Source organism: Saccopteryx leptura, chromosome 8, assembly GCF_036850995.1.
Source record: "Saccopteryx leptura isolate mSacLep1 chromosome 8, mSacLep1_pri_phased_curated, whole genome shotgun sequence".
NCBI classification, from domain to species: Eukaryota; Metazoa; Chordata; class Mammalia; order Chiroptera; family Emballonuridae; genus Saccopteryx; species Saccopteryx leptura.
In genome coordinates, this window is record NC_089510.1 from 27,460,861 (window position 1) to 27,477,678 (window position 16,818).

A 16,818-nucleotide genomic window follows, 5' to 3' on the forward strand; every position below is an offset into this window, starting at 1 on the left:
ACAGTTGATTCCTTGTCTAGGGAACTGGGGTTTCCCGGTTTGCTGTACAGTATACAGTGAGTAGTAGAAAAACTGGTCTTAAGGATTTATAAACTTGGGTTTGAATTCCTTGATCTACCTTTTACTGACTAAATCTTACTGCCAATAGGACCTCGCTTTTTTCTTTATAGACTAGAAATAGTAATAGTACCTCTTCAAAGGGTAGCCCTAGGGATAAAGTGAGATCATTTCTATATCCCGTTGTTTGGTTATTTTATGCTTTCTACAGTATGTGGTTTTGTTTTGTTTTTTAAATTTCTCTAAATGACTCAAAAAGTTCTTTGACAACAAAGATCTTTTTTCCCCAACAGAGACCATTAAAATTTTGTGTTTTGCCCTGGCCGGTTAGCTCAGCGGTAGAGCGTCGGCCTGGCGTGTGGGGGACCCGGGTTCAATTCCTGACCAGGGCACATAGGAGAAGCGCCCATTTGCTTCTCCACCACCCCCCCCTTCCTCTCTGTCTCTCTCTTTCCCCTTCCCGCAGCCAAGGCTCCTTGGAGCAAAGATGGCCCGGGTGCTGGGGATGGCTCCTTGGCCTCTGCCCCAGGCGCTAGAGTGGCTCTAGCGGCAGAGCAACCCCCCGGAGGGGCAGAGCATCGCCCTTTGGTGGACAGAGCATCGCCCCTGGTGGGCGTGCCCGGTGGATCCCGGTCGGGCGCATGCGGGAGTCTGTCTGACTGTCTCTCCCCGTTTCCAGCTTAAGAAAAATACAAAAAATAAATAAAAAAAATTTGTGTTTCTTCACAGCACTTTGTACTCTGCATTTAATTTATGAAAGGTCCTCTGTGTTTGTCGAAGTATGACCCATGACAAAAGCATGGCGGTTCGGTGGTGATGGTGATTGGATGGTTTGACCATTTATGACATTATATGTAAATATGCCAGGCAAAATATTTAACATAGAGGCTCTCCTTTCCAGGAGCACCTTTGCACCTTTCCCTTCCCCTTCTCTTTCCCTTTCCCCCTCTTCCCCCCCCCCCCCACACAGGTGTGCATATTCTAACTCTCAGAGTCTCTAGGAGACTGAGAAGGGGAGCAATGGGCAGTAGTAGCTTATCCTTAACCTGTTAGCCAGGCCCCCTTTTCTCTGACTTCCAAGAGAGCCAAAGCAACCCCTTTTAGGCTCAGTTCTTTCCTATAACATTTCCAGAGAGCCAAAGCAGACCCGTGTAGGCTCTGCTGTTGCTCCTTCTATTGTAAACTCTTGCTTGTTTCACTGTCCCCAGCTTTAATAAATGTACTCTCAAAAAATAAACAAAAAAATATATAGAGAGAGCAGGTAACTGATTCGTGTTTGTTTTATTGTTCCAAGCTGTGATCTTAACACAGAGACTCTCACTTTTATTTTTTAAGGAGAAATAAATGAGATTTTTATGTAAATTATGTATTTATTTAAACATCTAAATTTAAAAAAAAATACTCATTTTTAGAGTAAGGGAGAGAGAGAAACATCAATTTGTTGTTCCACTTATTCATTGGTTGATTCTTTTATGTGTCCTAACTGGTGATCGAATCCACAGTCTTGTTGGAACTGTGCTCTAACCCACTGAGCTACCTGGCCAGGTATATATATATATAATATATATATAATATATATATATTATATATATATACACATACACACATATGTTTTTAAGATTTTATTGATTGATTTTTAGAGAGGGAAGAGAGAGAGAGAGAAAGGCGAGGTGCGGGGTAGGTAGGGATGTATCAACTCATAGTTGCTTCTCTTTTTTTTAATTTTATTTTCATTTTTACAGAGACAGAGTGAATCAGGGAGAGGGATAGACAGGGACAGACAGGAACGGAGAGAGATGAGAAGCATCAATCATCAGTTTTTTGTTGCGCATTGCAACACCTTAGTTGTTCATTGATTGCCCTCTCATATGTGCCTTGACCTCAGGTCTTCAGCAGACCGAGTAACCACTTGTTGGACCCAGCAACCTTGGGTTTAAGCTGGTAGGCTTTTGCTCAAACCAGTTGAGCTGCGCTCAAGCTGGCGACCTCGGGGTCTCGAACCTGGGTCCCCCGCATCCCAGTCCGACGCTCTATCCACTGCGCCATCACCTGGTCAGGCATAGTTGCTTCTCCTATGTGCCTTGACCAGCCAGGCCCAAAGTTTCAAACTGGCGACCTCAGCATTTCAGGATGCCGCTTTAGCCACTGCACCACCACAGGTGTGATGCTTGTATTTTTAAATGAGGAAAACTAAGTTCAGAAAGGTCAGATACAGATAGCTAGGAACATACTAAGCTTCATATACTGCATTGTAGAAGTTAAGGATGGACAATATTAGTCCATTCCCCTGTCAGTTCTCCATGGAGTCCAGCCTTGCTCCCCTTTGTTTCCCCAGGACCTAGAGTACACCAGTTTCAATAATACTCACTAAAGAAATGAATACAATCTTTAGTAACCTTCAGCAAATGGGTTAGGGAATGAAAAGGCAGTATACTGCAGGACAAAGAACAATAGCATTGCATCAGACAAAACAATTTAAATTCTGCCATTTGCTAATTCTGTAACTTTGAACTGATCAAACAATTTTACTGACCACTTTTTATTTATTTATTTTTTATTTTTTGTACTTTTTTTTTTCTGAAGTTGGAAACGGGGAGGCAGTCAGACAGACTCCCGCATGTGCCTGACTGGGATCCACCCGGCATGCCCACCAGGGGGCGATGTTCTGCCCATCTGGGACGTGGCTCTGTTGCAATCAGAGCCATTCTAGCGCCTGAGGCAGAGGCCACAGAGCCATCCTCAGCGCCCTGGCCAACTTTGCTCCAATGGAGCCTTGGCTGCATCAGGGGAAGAGAGAGACAGAAAGGAAGGAGAGGGGGAGGGGTGGAGAAGCAGATGGGCGCTTCTTCCGTGTGCCCTGGCCAGGAATCGAACCCGGGACTCCTGCACGCCAGGCCGACACTCTACCACTGAGCCAACTGGCCAGGGCTACTGACCACTTTTTAAAAAGATTTTTATTTACTGATTTTACAGAGAGTGGAGAGGGGGAGCAAGAAGTATCAACTCATTGTTGCTTCACTTCAGTTGTTCATTGGTTGCTTGTCATATGTGTCTTGACCAGGAAAGGCCAGGGTTTCGAAATAGTGACCAGGCTGATCATGTTCTAACTATAAAAATGTAATGATGCTTAGAGTGTTACTGAGAAGATTGTGGTAATACTTGTAAAATTTGTAATATAGTAGTTGGCTCCTGGTGGGCTGTTGCTTACTGGTAGCTGTTGTTTGTAACCTCTAAATAGCTATTCAAATAATGGCTTACACAGCTGGAAGTGACAAGTGATATGCATAATTAATATTTTAATTTAAATATGTAATTTATGAGGTAACCACTATAATATCCAACATTTATTCATGCTTACTATATGCCAACCATAGTTTGCAAGGTTTTTGTTTTGTTTTGTTTTTTTCATACAGAGACAGAGATAGAGTCAGAGAGAGGGACAGATAGGGACAGACAAACAGGAACGGAGAGAGATAAGAAGCATCAATCATCAGTTTTTCCTTGCGACACCTTAGTTGTTCATTGATTGCTTTCTCATATGTGCCTTGACCGCAGGCCTTCAGCAGACCGAGTAACCCCTTGCTTAAGCCAGCAACCTTGGGTCCAAGCTGGTGAGCTTTTGCTCAAACCAGATGAGCCCATGCTCAAGCTGGCAACCTCGGGGTCTTGAACCTGGGTCCTCCACATCCCAGTCCAACGCTGTATCCACTGCGCCATTGCCTGGTCAGGCATAGTTTGCAAGTTTTTAACGTGAAATCATATATATTAAATCATCACAACAGAGGAAACTCGACTTGGGTTGTGAACACACAATGCAATATACAATGTGTTATAGAATTGTACACTTGAAACCTACATAATTGTATTAGCTAATGTCACCCCAATAAATTCAATTAAAAATCTGTAAAAATCACAATAACCCTAAGATTAAGTGCTACTATTATCCTCACTTTTATGGAAGAGGAATCTGGATCACTGAAAGGGTAAGAGGTGGAGCTGAATTTGGATCAGGTAGAGAGCTGCAACGAAATCAGGAAGAGTAGCTAATCATGGTTTCACTAACATTGAGTAGGTTCTTTCTTTTTTCATTGACTTTTTTTTTTTTTGAGATAAAGAGAGAGGGACAGACAGGAAGGGAGAGAGATGAGAAGCATTAAGTCTTTGTTGCGGAACCTTAGTTGTTCATTGATTGCTTTCTCATATGTGCCTTGATGGGGAGGGGCTATAGCAGAGCAAGTGACCCCTTCCTCAAGCTAGCGACCTTGGGCTTCAAGCCAGAGACCTTTGGGCTGAAGCCAGCAACCATGGGGTTATGTCTATGATCCCACTCAAGCCAGCGACTCTGCACTCAAGCTGGTGAGCCTGCAGTCAAGCCGGCAACCTCAGGGTTTTTTTTAATTTAATTTATTTATTTTTTATTTTTATTTATTTTTTACAGAGACAGTGAGTCAGAGAAAGGGATAGAGAGGGACAGACAGACAGGAATGGAGAGAGATGAGAAGCATCAATCATTAGTTTTTCGTTGAGCGTTGCAACACCTTAGTTGTTCATTGATTGCTTTCTCATATGTGCCTTGACCGCGGGCCTTCAGCAGACCAAGTAACCCCTTGCTGGGGCCAGTGACCTTGGGTTCAAGTTAGTGGGCTTTTTGCTCAAACCAGATGAGCCTGCGCTCAAGCTGGGGACCTCGGGGTCTCGAACCTGGGTCTTCCGCATCCCAGTCCGACGCTCTATCCACTGTGCCACCGCCTGGTCAGGCAACCTCAGGGTTTTGAACCTGGGTCTTCCGCATCCCAGTCCGACGCTCTATCCACTGTGCCACCATCTGGTCAGGTTTCATTGTATTTATTAGGATGACAATAAAATTATATAGGTTTAAAGTGTACAGTTTTATAATATACCATCTGTATATAGCACTGTGTGTTCACACACACACACACACACACACCCTGCCAGGTCAAGTTTGAGTAGGTTCTTAATGCAGCTTTGTAATCCTGTTATATTTCTCTGAACCATTCTCAAATTTTAATGTCATTCAAACCACTGGAAAGTCTTGTTAAAACAGAGTTCAAACTCTGGTATGACAGTTTTTGATTCAGTAGACTTGGTGGGTGAGGGACCCCGAATTTGCATTTCTAACTAGTTTCAAAAACAATTTTGAGGCCCTGGCCGGTTAGCTCAGTGGTAGAGCATCGGCCTGGCGTGCAGAAGTCCCGGGTTTGATTCCCGGCCAGGGCACACAAGAGAGGCGCCCATCTGCTTCTCCACCCCGCCCCCTCTCCTTCCTCTCTGTCTCTCTCTTCCCCTCCCGCAGCCGCAGCCGAGGCTCCATTGGAGCAAAGATGGCCCGGGCGCTGGGGATGGCTCTGTGGTCTCTGCCCCAGGCGCTAGAGTGGCTCTGGTCGCAACAGAGCGACGCCCCGGAGGGGCAGAGCATCGTTCCCTGGTGGGCAGAGCGTTGCCCCCTGGTGGACGTGCCGGGTGGATCCTGGTCGGGCGCATGCGGGAGTCTGTCTGACTGTCTCTCCCCGTTTCCAGCTTCAGAAAAATACAAAAAAAAAAAATTTTTTTTTGATGCTGCTGCTCTCAGGACCACACTTTGAGAGCCACCATCTCTAATCACTCATTTCCCTAGACTATTTCAGACTTTCTGTATGATCTCAAAATATCCAATATCGCCTGACCAAGCCATGGCACAGTGAATAGGGCATTGGCCTGGGATGCTGAGGACCCAGGTTTGAGACCCTAAGGTCACTCGTGCATAGGCTCATTTGGCTTGAGTGCAGGCTCACCAGCTTGAGTACAGGGGTGCCAGCTTCAGCATGGGATCACAGACATGACTCTCTGGTCACTGGCTTGAGCCCAAAGGTTATTGGCTTGGAGCTCAAGGTTGCTGGCATCAGCGAGGGGTCACTGGGCAGCTGGACACCCCCCCCGCCCAGTCAAGGCACACATGAGAAAGCAGTCAGTGAATAACTAAGGTCCTACAACAACAACTTGATGCTTCTCATCTCTCTCCCTTCTTCCTTTCCTGTCTGTCCCCACACCTTGCTAAAAAAAAAATTAAAGAAAAAATAAAAAAAGAAAAATAAAAAAATAAAAGAAAAAATCAGCTTCCCTTCAGCTGATCATGTTTCTTATTTTCACTGAGAAAATTATAGAAATCAAAACAAATTCTATATATTCTCAACATATTTGTGGTGGTACCTGTGTTAGTACTTACATCTTCTGTCTTCCTTTGTTACTTATGCAGTAGACCCATCCTTGCTTACACAAAGTCGGGACTCACACTCCACTGTTCCCTCAGATCTGCCCCCGCTGCTGGGTCATTCCCAACAGCAGACATACAGGGCTTTACATCTCCATCTACGAAACAAAAACTCTCCTTTTGATCTCCTGTCTCCATCTCGTTCATTACCTTTCCCCTTCATATAGAAATACTTTGAAAGGTTTGTTTATACTGTCTCCAGTGACTCTTTGCCATTTGGTAACTAACTACTCTGCTATCATCCTGGTCCAACCCACTGTTATCTTTTACCTTGGTTATTGCAATAGCATCTTATAATCTGGTCGAAAGTAGGCAGCCAAAGTGATCCATTTAAAAAGAATCAGATTCATTCACTTAACATCTTTTTTTTTTCTTCAAAAAACAAATTTGTACATATTTGTTATGTGCCAGGGACTTGGGGATACAGCAGTGAATAAGAGAAAAAAAAAATCCCTGCCCTTATGGAGTTTACAATCTAGTTATCCTATTTAAGTCATCAGGAATATGTCACTTCTTTGCTCAAGACCATCTGATCTTCCTATCTTATTCAGAATAAAAACCAAAGTCCTTACAATTGTCCCCAACCTTTTTTGGGTTACGGACCGGTTTAATGTCAGAAAATATTTTCACAGACCGGCCTTTAGGGTGGGATGGATAAATGTATCACGTGACCGAGACAAGCGTCAAGAGTGAGTCTTAGACATGTAACAGAGGGAATCTGGTCATTTAAAAAACAAACAAACATGGCCCTGGCCAGTTGGCTCAGCGGTAGAGCGTCGGCCTGGCGTGTGGGGGACCCGGGTTCGATTCCCGGCCAGGGCACACAGGAGAAGCGCCCATTTGCTTCTCCACCCCTCCCCCTCTCCTTCCTCTCTGTCTCTCTCTTCCCCTCCCGCAGCCGAGGCTCCATTGGAGCAAAGATGGCCCGGGCGCTGGGGATGGCTCCTTGGCCTCTGCCCCAGGCGCTAGAGTGGCTCTGGTCGCGGCAGAGTGACGCCCCGGAGGGGCAGAGCATCGCCCCCTGATGGGCAGAGCGTCGCCCCTGGTGGGCAGAGCATCGCCCCTGGTGGGCGTGCCGGGTGGATCCCGGTTGGGCGCATGCGGGAGTCTGTCTGACTGTCTCTCCCCGTTTCCAGCTTCAGGAAAAAAAAACAACAAAAAACATTGTTCAGACTTAAATATAAATAAAACGGAAATAATGTAAGTTATTTATTCTTTCTCTGCGGACCGGTACTGGTCTGCAGCCCGGGGTTGGGGACCACTGGTCTAAGAGGCTTGCATGACAGCCCCCTGGCTCCCCCTGATCTCATCTTCAGCTCTCTTTACCCACGCTGCTCTGGCACACGGGCATCCTTATACCTGAGCCTTCTCTCGGGGCCTTTGCATTCATTTCTCTCTAATGGAATGCCTTCCCCCACATCTCCATAGCCCACTCTTGTTTCCTTCAGGTGTTTACTCAAATGTCGATCTTACCCGTCTTTAAGCACATTAGGAAAGAGATGCTCTCTTAGTGGATGTAATTTTTTAAGGACATGGTTTAAAGACAGTGCCTTCAAACGAAGGAAATGGTGCTGCTTCTGGCAAACGTGGCCCTGCTCCAGAGTGCACGGCGTGTAGAGGGTAGTGTGGTGCTCTGTGCAGCGAACCTGCTTAGAAGGCAGTTCCCAACCACCTTTTATAAAATAATAATGCCTCTCCATGCCAGCTTCCTCTTTCTCCCTTGAATTTTTAATCTATCCATCATCTATCTATCTATCTATCTATCTGTCGTCTATCTATCATCTATCAATAATTTTTTTTGCCTTAAGAGTAGACATTTAGCCTGACCAGGCAGTGGTGCAGTGGATAGAGCATCGGACTGGGACACAGAGGACTCAGGTTCAAAACCCCAAGGTCGCTGGCTTAAGCACCGGCTTATCTGGCTTGAGTGTGGGCTCACCAGTTTCAGCACAGGGTCACTGGCTGAGCATGGGCTCATAGACATGACCCCATGGTTGCTGACTTGAGTCCAAAGGTCACTGGCTTGAGCAAGGGGTCACTGGCTTGGCTGGAGACCCCCGGTCAAGGCACATATGAGAAAGCAATCAATGAACCAAGGTGCCACAAGTATGAGTTGATGCTTCTCATCTCTCTCCCTTCCTGTCTGTCTCTGTCTCTCTAGCGCATGCATGTATGCAAAAAAGAAAAAAAGTGTACTCCTTAAAGGACACAATAACTTGTATATACTACTAGAAATTCCATGTGTTCCAATGGAATTCCATTCCATTTTGAATGTATAGTCTGAATTAATATTTACTTAGTGTTTAGGTGCCAGACACCATGCTGCATGTTTAACATGTGATGGGAACTGGTTCTAATCTGTTACGCATGAAGGTAACAAACCTCAAGAGATAACGCAATTTAAGCACTTTTGGGCCTGGGAGGGTGGAGCTGGAACTCTGGGAGCAGGGCTGGGAGACCAGGAGGTGTCCCTGGAGCCTGTCTGCCTCACTCTGGTGCCGGTCCTGTCAGGCAGTCTGAACTTCTTACTTAAGATTTTGACTGCAATGTATCTTAGCCAGTTCAAGTAATAACCCCTGGCCACTTTAATAGGCTCCAATAGTTGAAATTCATATCACATCTGTCATCTAATCTAAATTTATATATCACTTCCTCAAGGATCTCCCTGATGCCAAATGTTTACATTGTGCGTACCTTGTTTTTCTATTACATTTTATACTTGCCTTATTATAGAGAGCATACTTTAAAAAAAATTTATTCATTAATAGCTTGGTTGATGAGCAAAGAAGCAGCCCCAGATTGGCTGAGCATCGCCCCGTAAGGGGCTCGCTGGGTGGATCCCGGTAGGGGTGCATGTGGGAGTCTGTCTCTCGGCCTCCCGGCCTCTCACTTAATAAATAAATAAATAAATTAATTAACAGAGTTTATTCATTGACTGTAGAGAGAGGAGAGAAAGGGGTGAGGGGAGGAGCGGAAAGGATGAACTCACAGTAGTTGCTTCTCATATGTGCCTTGACCAGGCAAGCCTGGGTTTCTTCCCTTCCTCCCTCCCTCCCTTCTTTCTCTCTCTCTCTCTCTCTTTTCTTTCTTCATTCTCTTTTTTGTTTTTAGCGACAGAGAAGGGGGGAGAGAGAGACAGACAGACAGGAAAGGAGATAAGAAACCTAAGTTCTTTGTTGCAACACCTTAGTTGTTCATTCACTGCTTTCTCATATGTGCCTTGACCCTGGGCGAGGGGGGGAGTGCTCCAGCTAAGTCACTGACCTTGGGCTTCAAGCCAGTGACCTTTGGGCTCAAACCAGTGACAATGAGGTCATGCCTATGATCCCACGCTCAAGCCAGCAACCCCAGGCTTAGGAGGCAACCTTGGGGTTTTGAACCTGGGTCCTCTGCGTCCCAGGCCGACGCTTGATCTGCTGTGCCACCGCCTGGTCAGGATCTTTTTTATTTTTTATTTTTATTTTTTAATTTTTTTGTATTTTTCTGAAGCTGGAAATGGGGAGGCAGTCAGACAGACTCCCGCATGCGCCCGACTGGGATCCACCCGGCATGCCCACCAGGGGGCAATGCTCTGCCCATCCGGGGCGTCGCTCTGTTGCAACCAGAGCCACTCTAGCGCCTGAGGCAGAGGCCACGGAGCCATCCCCAGCGCCCAGGCCATCTTTGTTCCAATGGAGCCTTGGCTGCGGGAGGGGAAGAGAGAGACAGAGAGGAAGGAGAGGGGGCGGGGTGGAGAAGCAGATGGGCGCTTCTCCTGTGTGCCCTGGCCGGGAATCGAACCTGGGACTTCCGTGTGCCAGGCCGACGATCTACCACTGAGCCAACCAGCCAGGGCAGGATCTTTTTTAAGTGAGAGGAGGGGAGCTAGAGACTCCCCCTTGCACCCCAACCAGGACTGGCCTGGCAACCCCTGTCTGGGGCTGATGCTTTAATCAACGAAGCTATCTTCAACACCCAGGGCCAATGCTCAAACCAAAAGAGCCACTGGTGCAAAAGGGGGAGGGAGGGGAAGAGAAGCAGATGGCTGCTTCTCAGGTGTGCCCTGACTGGGGGGCGAACCTGGCATGTCCACACGTCAGGCTGACGCTCTTAGTCACGGAGCCAACAGGCCACGGCCAAGCCTGGGGTTTCTAAGGAGCAACCTCAGCATTCCAGATTGATGTGTTACCCACTGTGCCACCACTGGTCAGGTAGATAAGGAGCATGACTCAGAGGTTAAAAGCCAGGATTTTAAGGTCAGGCAGATCTTTTGAGAAGCCACTTAAAAGCTCAGGTATTTTGAGTAAATTTTCCTTATCTGTAAGAAAGGTATTAATAATAGTATAACTTGTTTAAATAATTCATGTAAACTGCATTGTTTGGCATAAAGTAGGTATTTAGTAGTAGTTAGTAAAACAGGCCCTGCTGTAAGAAATGTATTGGATAGTATCTTACGCTCATTTTCAGTTCAGAAACTAGGTAGAAATGCTTGGCCATACATCTCTCCCAGGTTTGCTTTAAGATTTTATTTATTGATTTTACAGAAGGGTGGTAGGGAACAAGAAGTGGTTGCTTCACTCTAGCTGTTCATTGGTTATTTTGTGCCTTGACTCAGGAAACCCAGGGTTTTGAACCAGCGACCTTAGCATTACAGGTCGGTGCTCTATCCACTGTGCACCACAGGCCAGGCTCAGGTTTTTAAAAAAAAAAAATTTTTTTTTTGGGGGGGGGTGACAGTGACAGAGAGGGACAGATAAGGACAAGAAGGGAAAGAGATGAGAAGCATCAATTCTTCATTGCAGCTCCTTAGTCTATTTAGTTGCTCATTTCTTGCTTTCTCACATGTGCCTTGACCGGGGTGCTACAGCAGAGCAAGTGACTGCTTGCACAATCCAGCAACCATGGAGTCATGTCTATAATCTGACACTCAAGCCAGATGAGCGCATGCTCAAGCTGGCAACCTGTTTCAAACCTGAGTCCTCCATGTCCCAGTCTGATGCTTTATCCACTGTCACTGCCTGGTCAGGCGGTTTTCAAAAATTTTAATGGTGCAAGTGTTCTATAATGAATATGGTTAATGAAGGTCATTTCTTAGGAAAAAAAGTACATTATTTTTTCAAGTGTATCAGGACTCATTAGGAAGCAAGAGGCAGAAACCCAATTCAAACCGCTTAGGCAAAGGGAAATTTATTAGAGGGATACCAGACTATCACATGAGGTTTGAACAATAAATAAATGCTAAAGGCAATTTCTAGTTCTACCTCAGAATATTGGAAGCAGGCATTTTTGAACAGCTCCAGAAAGTCTTATTTGTGTAGGTAAGCTTCCCTCTTTCCTTCACGAAGTCTAGAACGACATAACTGTCCCAGTCCACCACCAGAAAGGGACTAACAGAGGCTATCATAGCTCTCAAGTCCAAATGTCCTGGAGAAGTGCTGTGACTGGCCTTTCTTATGTCAGGTGCCCATCTCTAAGCTTGAGTGAGGTATCTCCTTTGAGATAATCAGCTGTGGTCAGTGCAGCCAGGTCTGTAAAAACAGGGCAACTTCCAATCAGATCATATGGCCGGAGACAGGGAACTATACGTAACATTCATCCAGAGGAAAAATAGTTGTATCCCCTCAAACCCATTTTTCAATATACCGCCAAATTCCATGACATGCCAGGGGGCCGCTTAATATTTTAATATTCAGTTCAACACTATTCTTTAGTACCTATGACATGACCGGCACTGTACTGAATGTTCCTTTAATGAGCAAATGACCACCTGAACTTTAGAAATCTTTTCTCTATCAATTTTTTTTTTATCTTTTTTTTTTTTTAATTTTTTATTTATTTATTCATTTTAGAGAGGAGAGGGAGAGACAGAGAGAGAGAAGGGGAGGGGGGGCTGGAAGCATCAACTCCCATATATGCCTTGACCAGGCAAGCCCAGGGTTTTGAACCGGCGACCTCAGCATTTCCAGGTCGACGCTTTATCCACTGCACCACCACAGGTCAGGCTTTTCTCTATCAATTTTTGATGAAAGGGTAGTTGTTGACAGAGCTAAAAGAACATTTAAGGAAAATGAGTCTGAGTCTCAAAGTATTTATAAAAAAACCACACCAATGATACAACTGTTTTACTGGGCTCAACAAACTTGGGCCACTCTTTATACTTTCTAAGATTAAGTTTCGTTAAATAGTAAACAAAATTATTTCCAAACTTTTTCAGATACTTAATTGGGGGAAAAGACAATACTTTAGTTAGTTTGGAAAGACAACTCTTTAAGTAAGTGAATTCCATTCATAAAGAGAATAACTTTATTTCTAATCCAATTACTTTTTAAGCTATCAAATATTCTAAATTTTTACTGATTTTAGAGAGAAAGGAAGGGAAGGAGGAAGCAAAAGAGGGAGGAAGAAACATCATTTTGTTGTTCCACCATTTATGCATTTATTGGTTTATCCTTGTATGTGCCCCGACTGGAGATCAAACCCATTCCCTTGGTATATTGCAAAGATGCTCTAACCAACTGAGCCACCCAGGCAGGGCTCAGATATTTTTCCAAGTCATCTTTTCTGTGTGTATATCTTTAGAGAGCCTCTTGGAAATGAATTAATAGTTTTTGGCTTCTTCACTCTGTTGACAAATTCTTGAGAATGCTGAGAAATCTCCAGATAACCAGTATGTTTTCTCTTAGGAACAAACTTCAGAGCCTCTTCCCAACTACCAGTGTTTTTCAGACACAACAAAATCCGCGTCACTTGATCTAGGGTGAGATTTTTTGTGCCAATATCCCACTGTAAGTATCTATCTAATGGAAGGCACTCTGTCGCCAGACTGAGCCGTTTGGCCTTAGCTAGGGATAAGCCTGGCTGCATATTCTTATCCACAAAGGATCCCACTATATAAATTTTGTCATGCTTGAAGGTAGTCATAATATTGGGAGAATCTGCAGTTAAATATATAATATTGTCTTTCGGAAATAAATCTACGTGAGACTTTTCTGTTGCCGTTAAAAGCAATTTGTTCCATTTTTCTCCATAACGTTTAATTAGCTCTCTATAGAAAGGGCTATCTGTTTTAAGATTGCAGAAGTAAATATGGAAAGGATCAACATTTCTTCTGTTCCAGCCTTCACTTTCTAAAAGCTGGGAAACAGCATTCTGCAGTTCTCTCGGTTTCATATAACTATCATAAGCCATGTCAAAAACAAAGGGTTGTCCGAACTGCATGGCCTGGGCGCCCTTCCAGCCCGTCGCTATGTCCATGTTCCTGTCCCAGAGTCGGAGAAATAGAAAGTTTTGCTGTTTATTTTCCTTGGTGGTTTCCAGCAGCTGGTCATTTTTTGCTTTTTCCTTTGCTGCTGCTTTCATTTCCTTTTTCATTTGTTTAGCTTTTTTCATTTTTTCCTTAACATATAAATATCTTAAATATTTCTTTTTCGATGATTTAGAAACACATTCCATAAGGGTTTCCAGTTCTTCTTCACTGATGTGTTTTGGTACTTCTTTGCCAAGCAATCTCCACATCTCAATTAACTCCCGGGTGGCAGCTAGGGGATCCTCAGCGTTGGTACTTGCGACTACTGAGACCTCTTCTTGCACACCAGATTTCATCGTAGTTTTCCACCCATCCAATTCCAGCTGTTCAGTTGATGTACTTTCTTTATCGGGATAGGACACAGCTGGTGTTTTGGAAGACATGCATCTCTGCAGCGTCGTAAAATATAAAACCCTTCTCTTCCTATTTTGGGAAAATGGCAACAAAACTCTGGCAAAAGTTCTTATGAAGGTGATACTAACACTCATTTTGAGAAAAACAGGCATGGAAGAAAAACCCTGTAAAAGAAGAAAAAAGTAATGAAAAGATAAAGATTTATTTTTAAAATTTTTAGATACTTTTAAAACCTCTCAACTGTGTGAAATATATAAATTTGAGACATCAAAATGCAATCAATTTCTGAAACACCAAGTGGAATCTTAGTACGACTAAATTATTTGCTGCACTATTAATTCTTCCCAGACTCCTGGTACCCAGAGCTTATAATCACTCACTAAGGCAAAAGCGTAAAACTTATTCTAGATATAAATTTCACTACTGCTTTAGGCAAAAGGATACCTTGAAGATCCTTTTTAGGTTTGAATCTGGGGGCCCAGATAATCAATGTTACTAGATAACAAAGTTATATACCACTGATGTGGCTAAGATCATGATGCTATATTACATTCCATTCTTTTTTAAATTTTTTATTCATTGACTTTAGCAAGAGAGGAAAGGGGAGAGAGACAGGGGCATCCATCTGTTCCTGTATGTGCCTTAACAGGGAATCAAACTGACAACTTCTGTGCTTCAGGATGATGCTCTAACCAACCGAGCCATCAGGCCAGAGCTCATTCTCCATTCTATACTAACCCAGATACTATGGATGGATCCAAATGTAAAATGTAAGATCGGTAACATAAGCAACACATGAAGACAAAGGGCAGGAAAGTTATAGAATATGGCAACTAGTAAAACAGCACTTAGAGGCCCTGGCCGGTTGGCTCAGCGGTCGGCCTGGCGTGCAGGGAACCCGGATTCGATTCCCGGCCAGGGCACATAGGAGAAGCGCCCATTTGCTTCTCCACACCCCCTTCCTCTCTGTCTCTCTCTTCCCCTCCCGCAGCCAAGGCTCCAATGGAGCAAAGATGGCCCGGGCGTTGGGGATGGCTCCTTGGCCTCTGCCCCAGGCGCTAGAGTGGCTCTGGTCATGGCAGAGGCAGAGCATCGCCCCCTGGTGGGCAGAGCGTCGCCCCCTGGTGGGCGTGCCGGGTGGATCCCGGTCGGGCGCATGCGGGAGTCTGTCTGACTGTCTCTCCCGGTTTCCAGCTTCAGAAGAAATAAAAAAGTAAAAAAAAAAAAAAAAAAAAAAAAAAAAAAAAAATGCTGTACCAAAGCTCTCCTATGTTTTCTAAACATGAATATAGAGATTTACTGATTTGAAAACAAAACAAAACATACCTCACTTTCCCAGTTCAGGCTTTATTTTGGAGCAAATAATGTTATTGTCAAACAAAATGTGCAAAATTAGGGCAAATATATATAAGCTCCACGATTTTATCTTAAAGGTCCACAAAACAATGAAGATGCTGCCTGACCAGTGGTGGCCCAGTGGGCAGACCAACGACCTGGGACACTGAAGTCACAGGTTCAAAACCCCAAGCTTGAGTGCGGACTCACCAGCTGAGAGCCGGGTCACTGGCTTCAGTGTGGGATCAGAGACGTGATCCCAAGGTCGCTGGCTTAAGCAAGGGGTCCCTGGCTCGGCTGGAGCCTCCCTCTCCCACCGTCAAGGCACATGTGAGAAGCAATCAATAAACTACGAAGGTGCCACAACCACAAGTTGATGCTTCTCATCTCTCACCCTTACTGTCTCCTTGTCTCTCTTTCTTGCTATAAACAAAACAAAACACACAAAAAAATTAAGATGCCTAAAGATGTGAAACTAGTGCCAGATTTGAAGCAAAAAAGAATTCAACATTTTACAAAATGCAACGGAAATGCTTGAAAAAAAATCTTCTTTTGGCTTCTTTGAATGCTTCTACATGCCCCTGGGTGTCCTGCACCTCTGCCCTGTACATGTATGCTCAGATGCGCCGTGCCCTCACCCCCTTTAAGGTGGGCGTGCCTCTGAGTTCTGTCCTTAGCCCTGTTTTCTATCTAAACATTTTTCCTGCGAGGTTGGATTTACCTCAGTGGCTTGCATCACCATAAATCAGAAGACACCTCAAATGCAACAAATTGAAATTATCTCTCTCCCTTGCCTTCCCAATCTGCTTCTCCTCTGCATTGTTTCGGGGGGGGGGGGGTGGGGGGGGGAGAGGGGGACGGGACACTGCTATCCATTCATTTGCTGAAGCCAGAAACTGAGAGTCATTTAATTACTGTCTTCTCTCTCACACAGCACACTTAATCCATTTGAGTTATATTCGCTTTACTTTCTAAACATTTCTTGAATCCATTCACTTCTCTTTAACCTCATTTTCTTTTCTAAGATTTTATTTATTGATTTTAGACGAGAAATAGAAATTGAGTATGTGTGTGAGGGGGCAGGAAGCATCAACTTGTAGTAGTTGCTTCTTGAATGTGCCTTGACTGGACAAGCCTGGGATTTCAAACCTGAGATCTCAGCATTCAGGTCAACGCTTTATCCACTGCACCACCACAGATCAGGCTAACCCAGGCATGGCCAACATACGGCCCATTTATTCGGCCTGCGATTAAATTTTTAATATTCTCCGCACAAGGCACTGTGGAAATGAAATATGTGGTACTTTTAAATTGTTATACATAAACTATGATATCTAACCATTGTACAACAATGAAAGTTAAAATCTCAGCTACTCAGAAACGGAAGCGTCTTTTATTATTGAAAATCAAGATATTTAAGAAGATCGTGCCTGACCAGGAGGTGGCACCGTGGATAGAGTGTCAGACTGGGATGCAGAGGACCCAGGTTCGAGACCCCGAGGTCACCAGCTTGAGAGCG

At 44.5% G+C, this 16,818-nt stretch overlaps 1 protein-coding gene across 10 annotated transcripts in view; it reads right to left on the bottom strand.

Moving 5' to 3' along the window:
• Positions 1-12,377: 12,377 nt before the first annotated feature.
• TRMT10C (tRNA methyltransferase 10C, mitochondrial RNase P subunit) overlaps positions 12,378-16,818 on the bottom strand; it is a 28,544-nt gene continuing 24,103 nt past the window's right edge. For 6 of the 10 annotated variants that reach the window (XM_066347768.1, XM_066347763.1, XM_066347767.1 and 3 more), the window contains one exon: positions 12,381-14,128. In XM_066347768.1, the coding sequence (XP_066203865.1) occupies positions 12,857-14,116 (1,260 nt within the window). In that variant the 5' untranslated portion in view covers positions 14,117-14,128 and the 3' untranslated portion in view covers positions 12,381-12,856. Of the gene's footprint in view, positions 14,129-16,818 lie in introns of all 10 variants that reach the window. The other 4 variants (XM_066347762.1, XM_066347769.1, XM_066347771.1 and 1 more) reach the window with 1 other exon arrangement.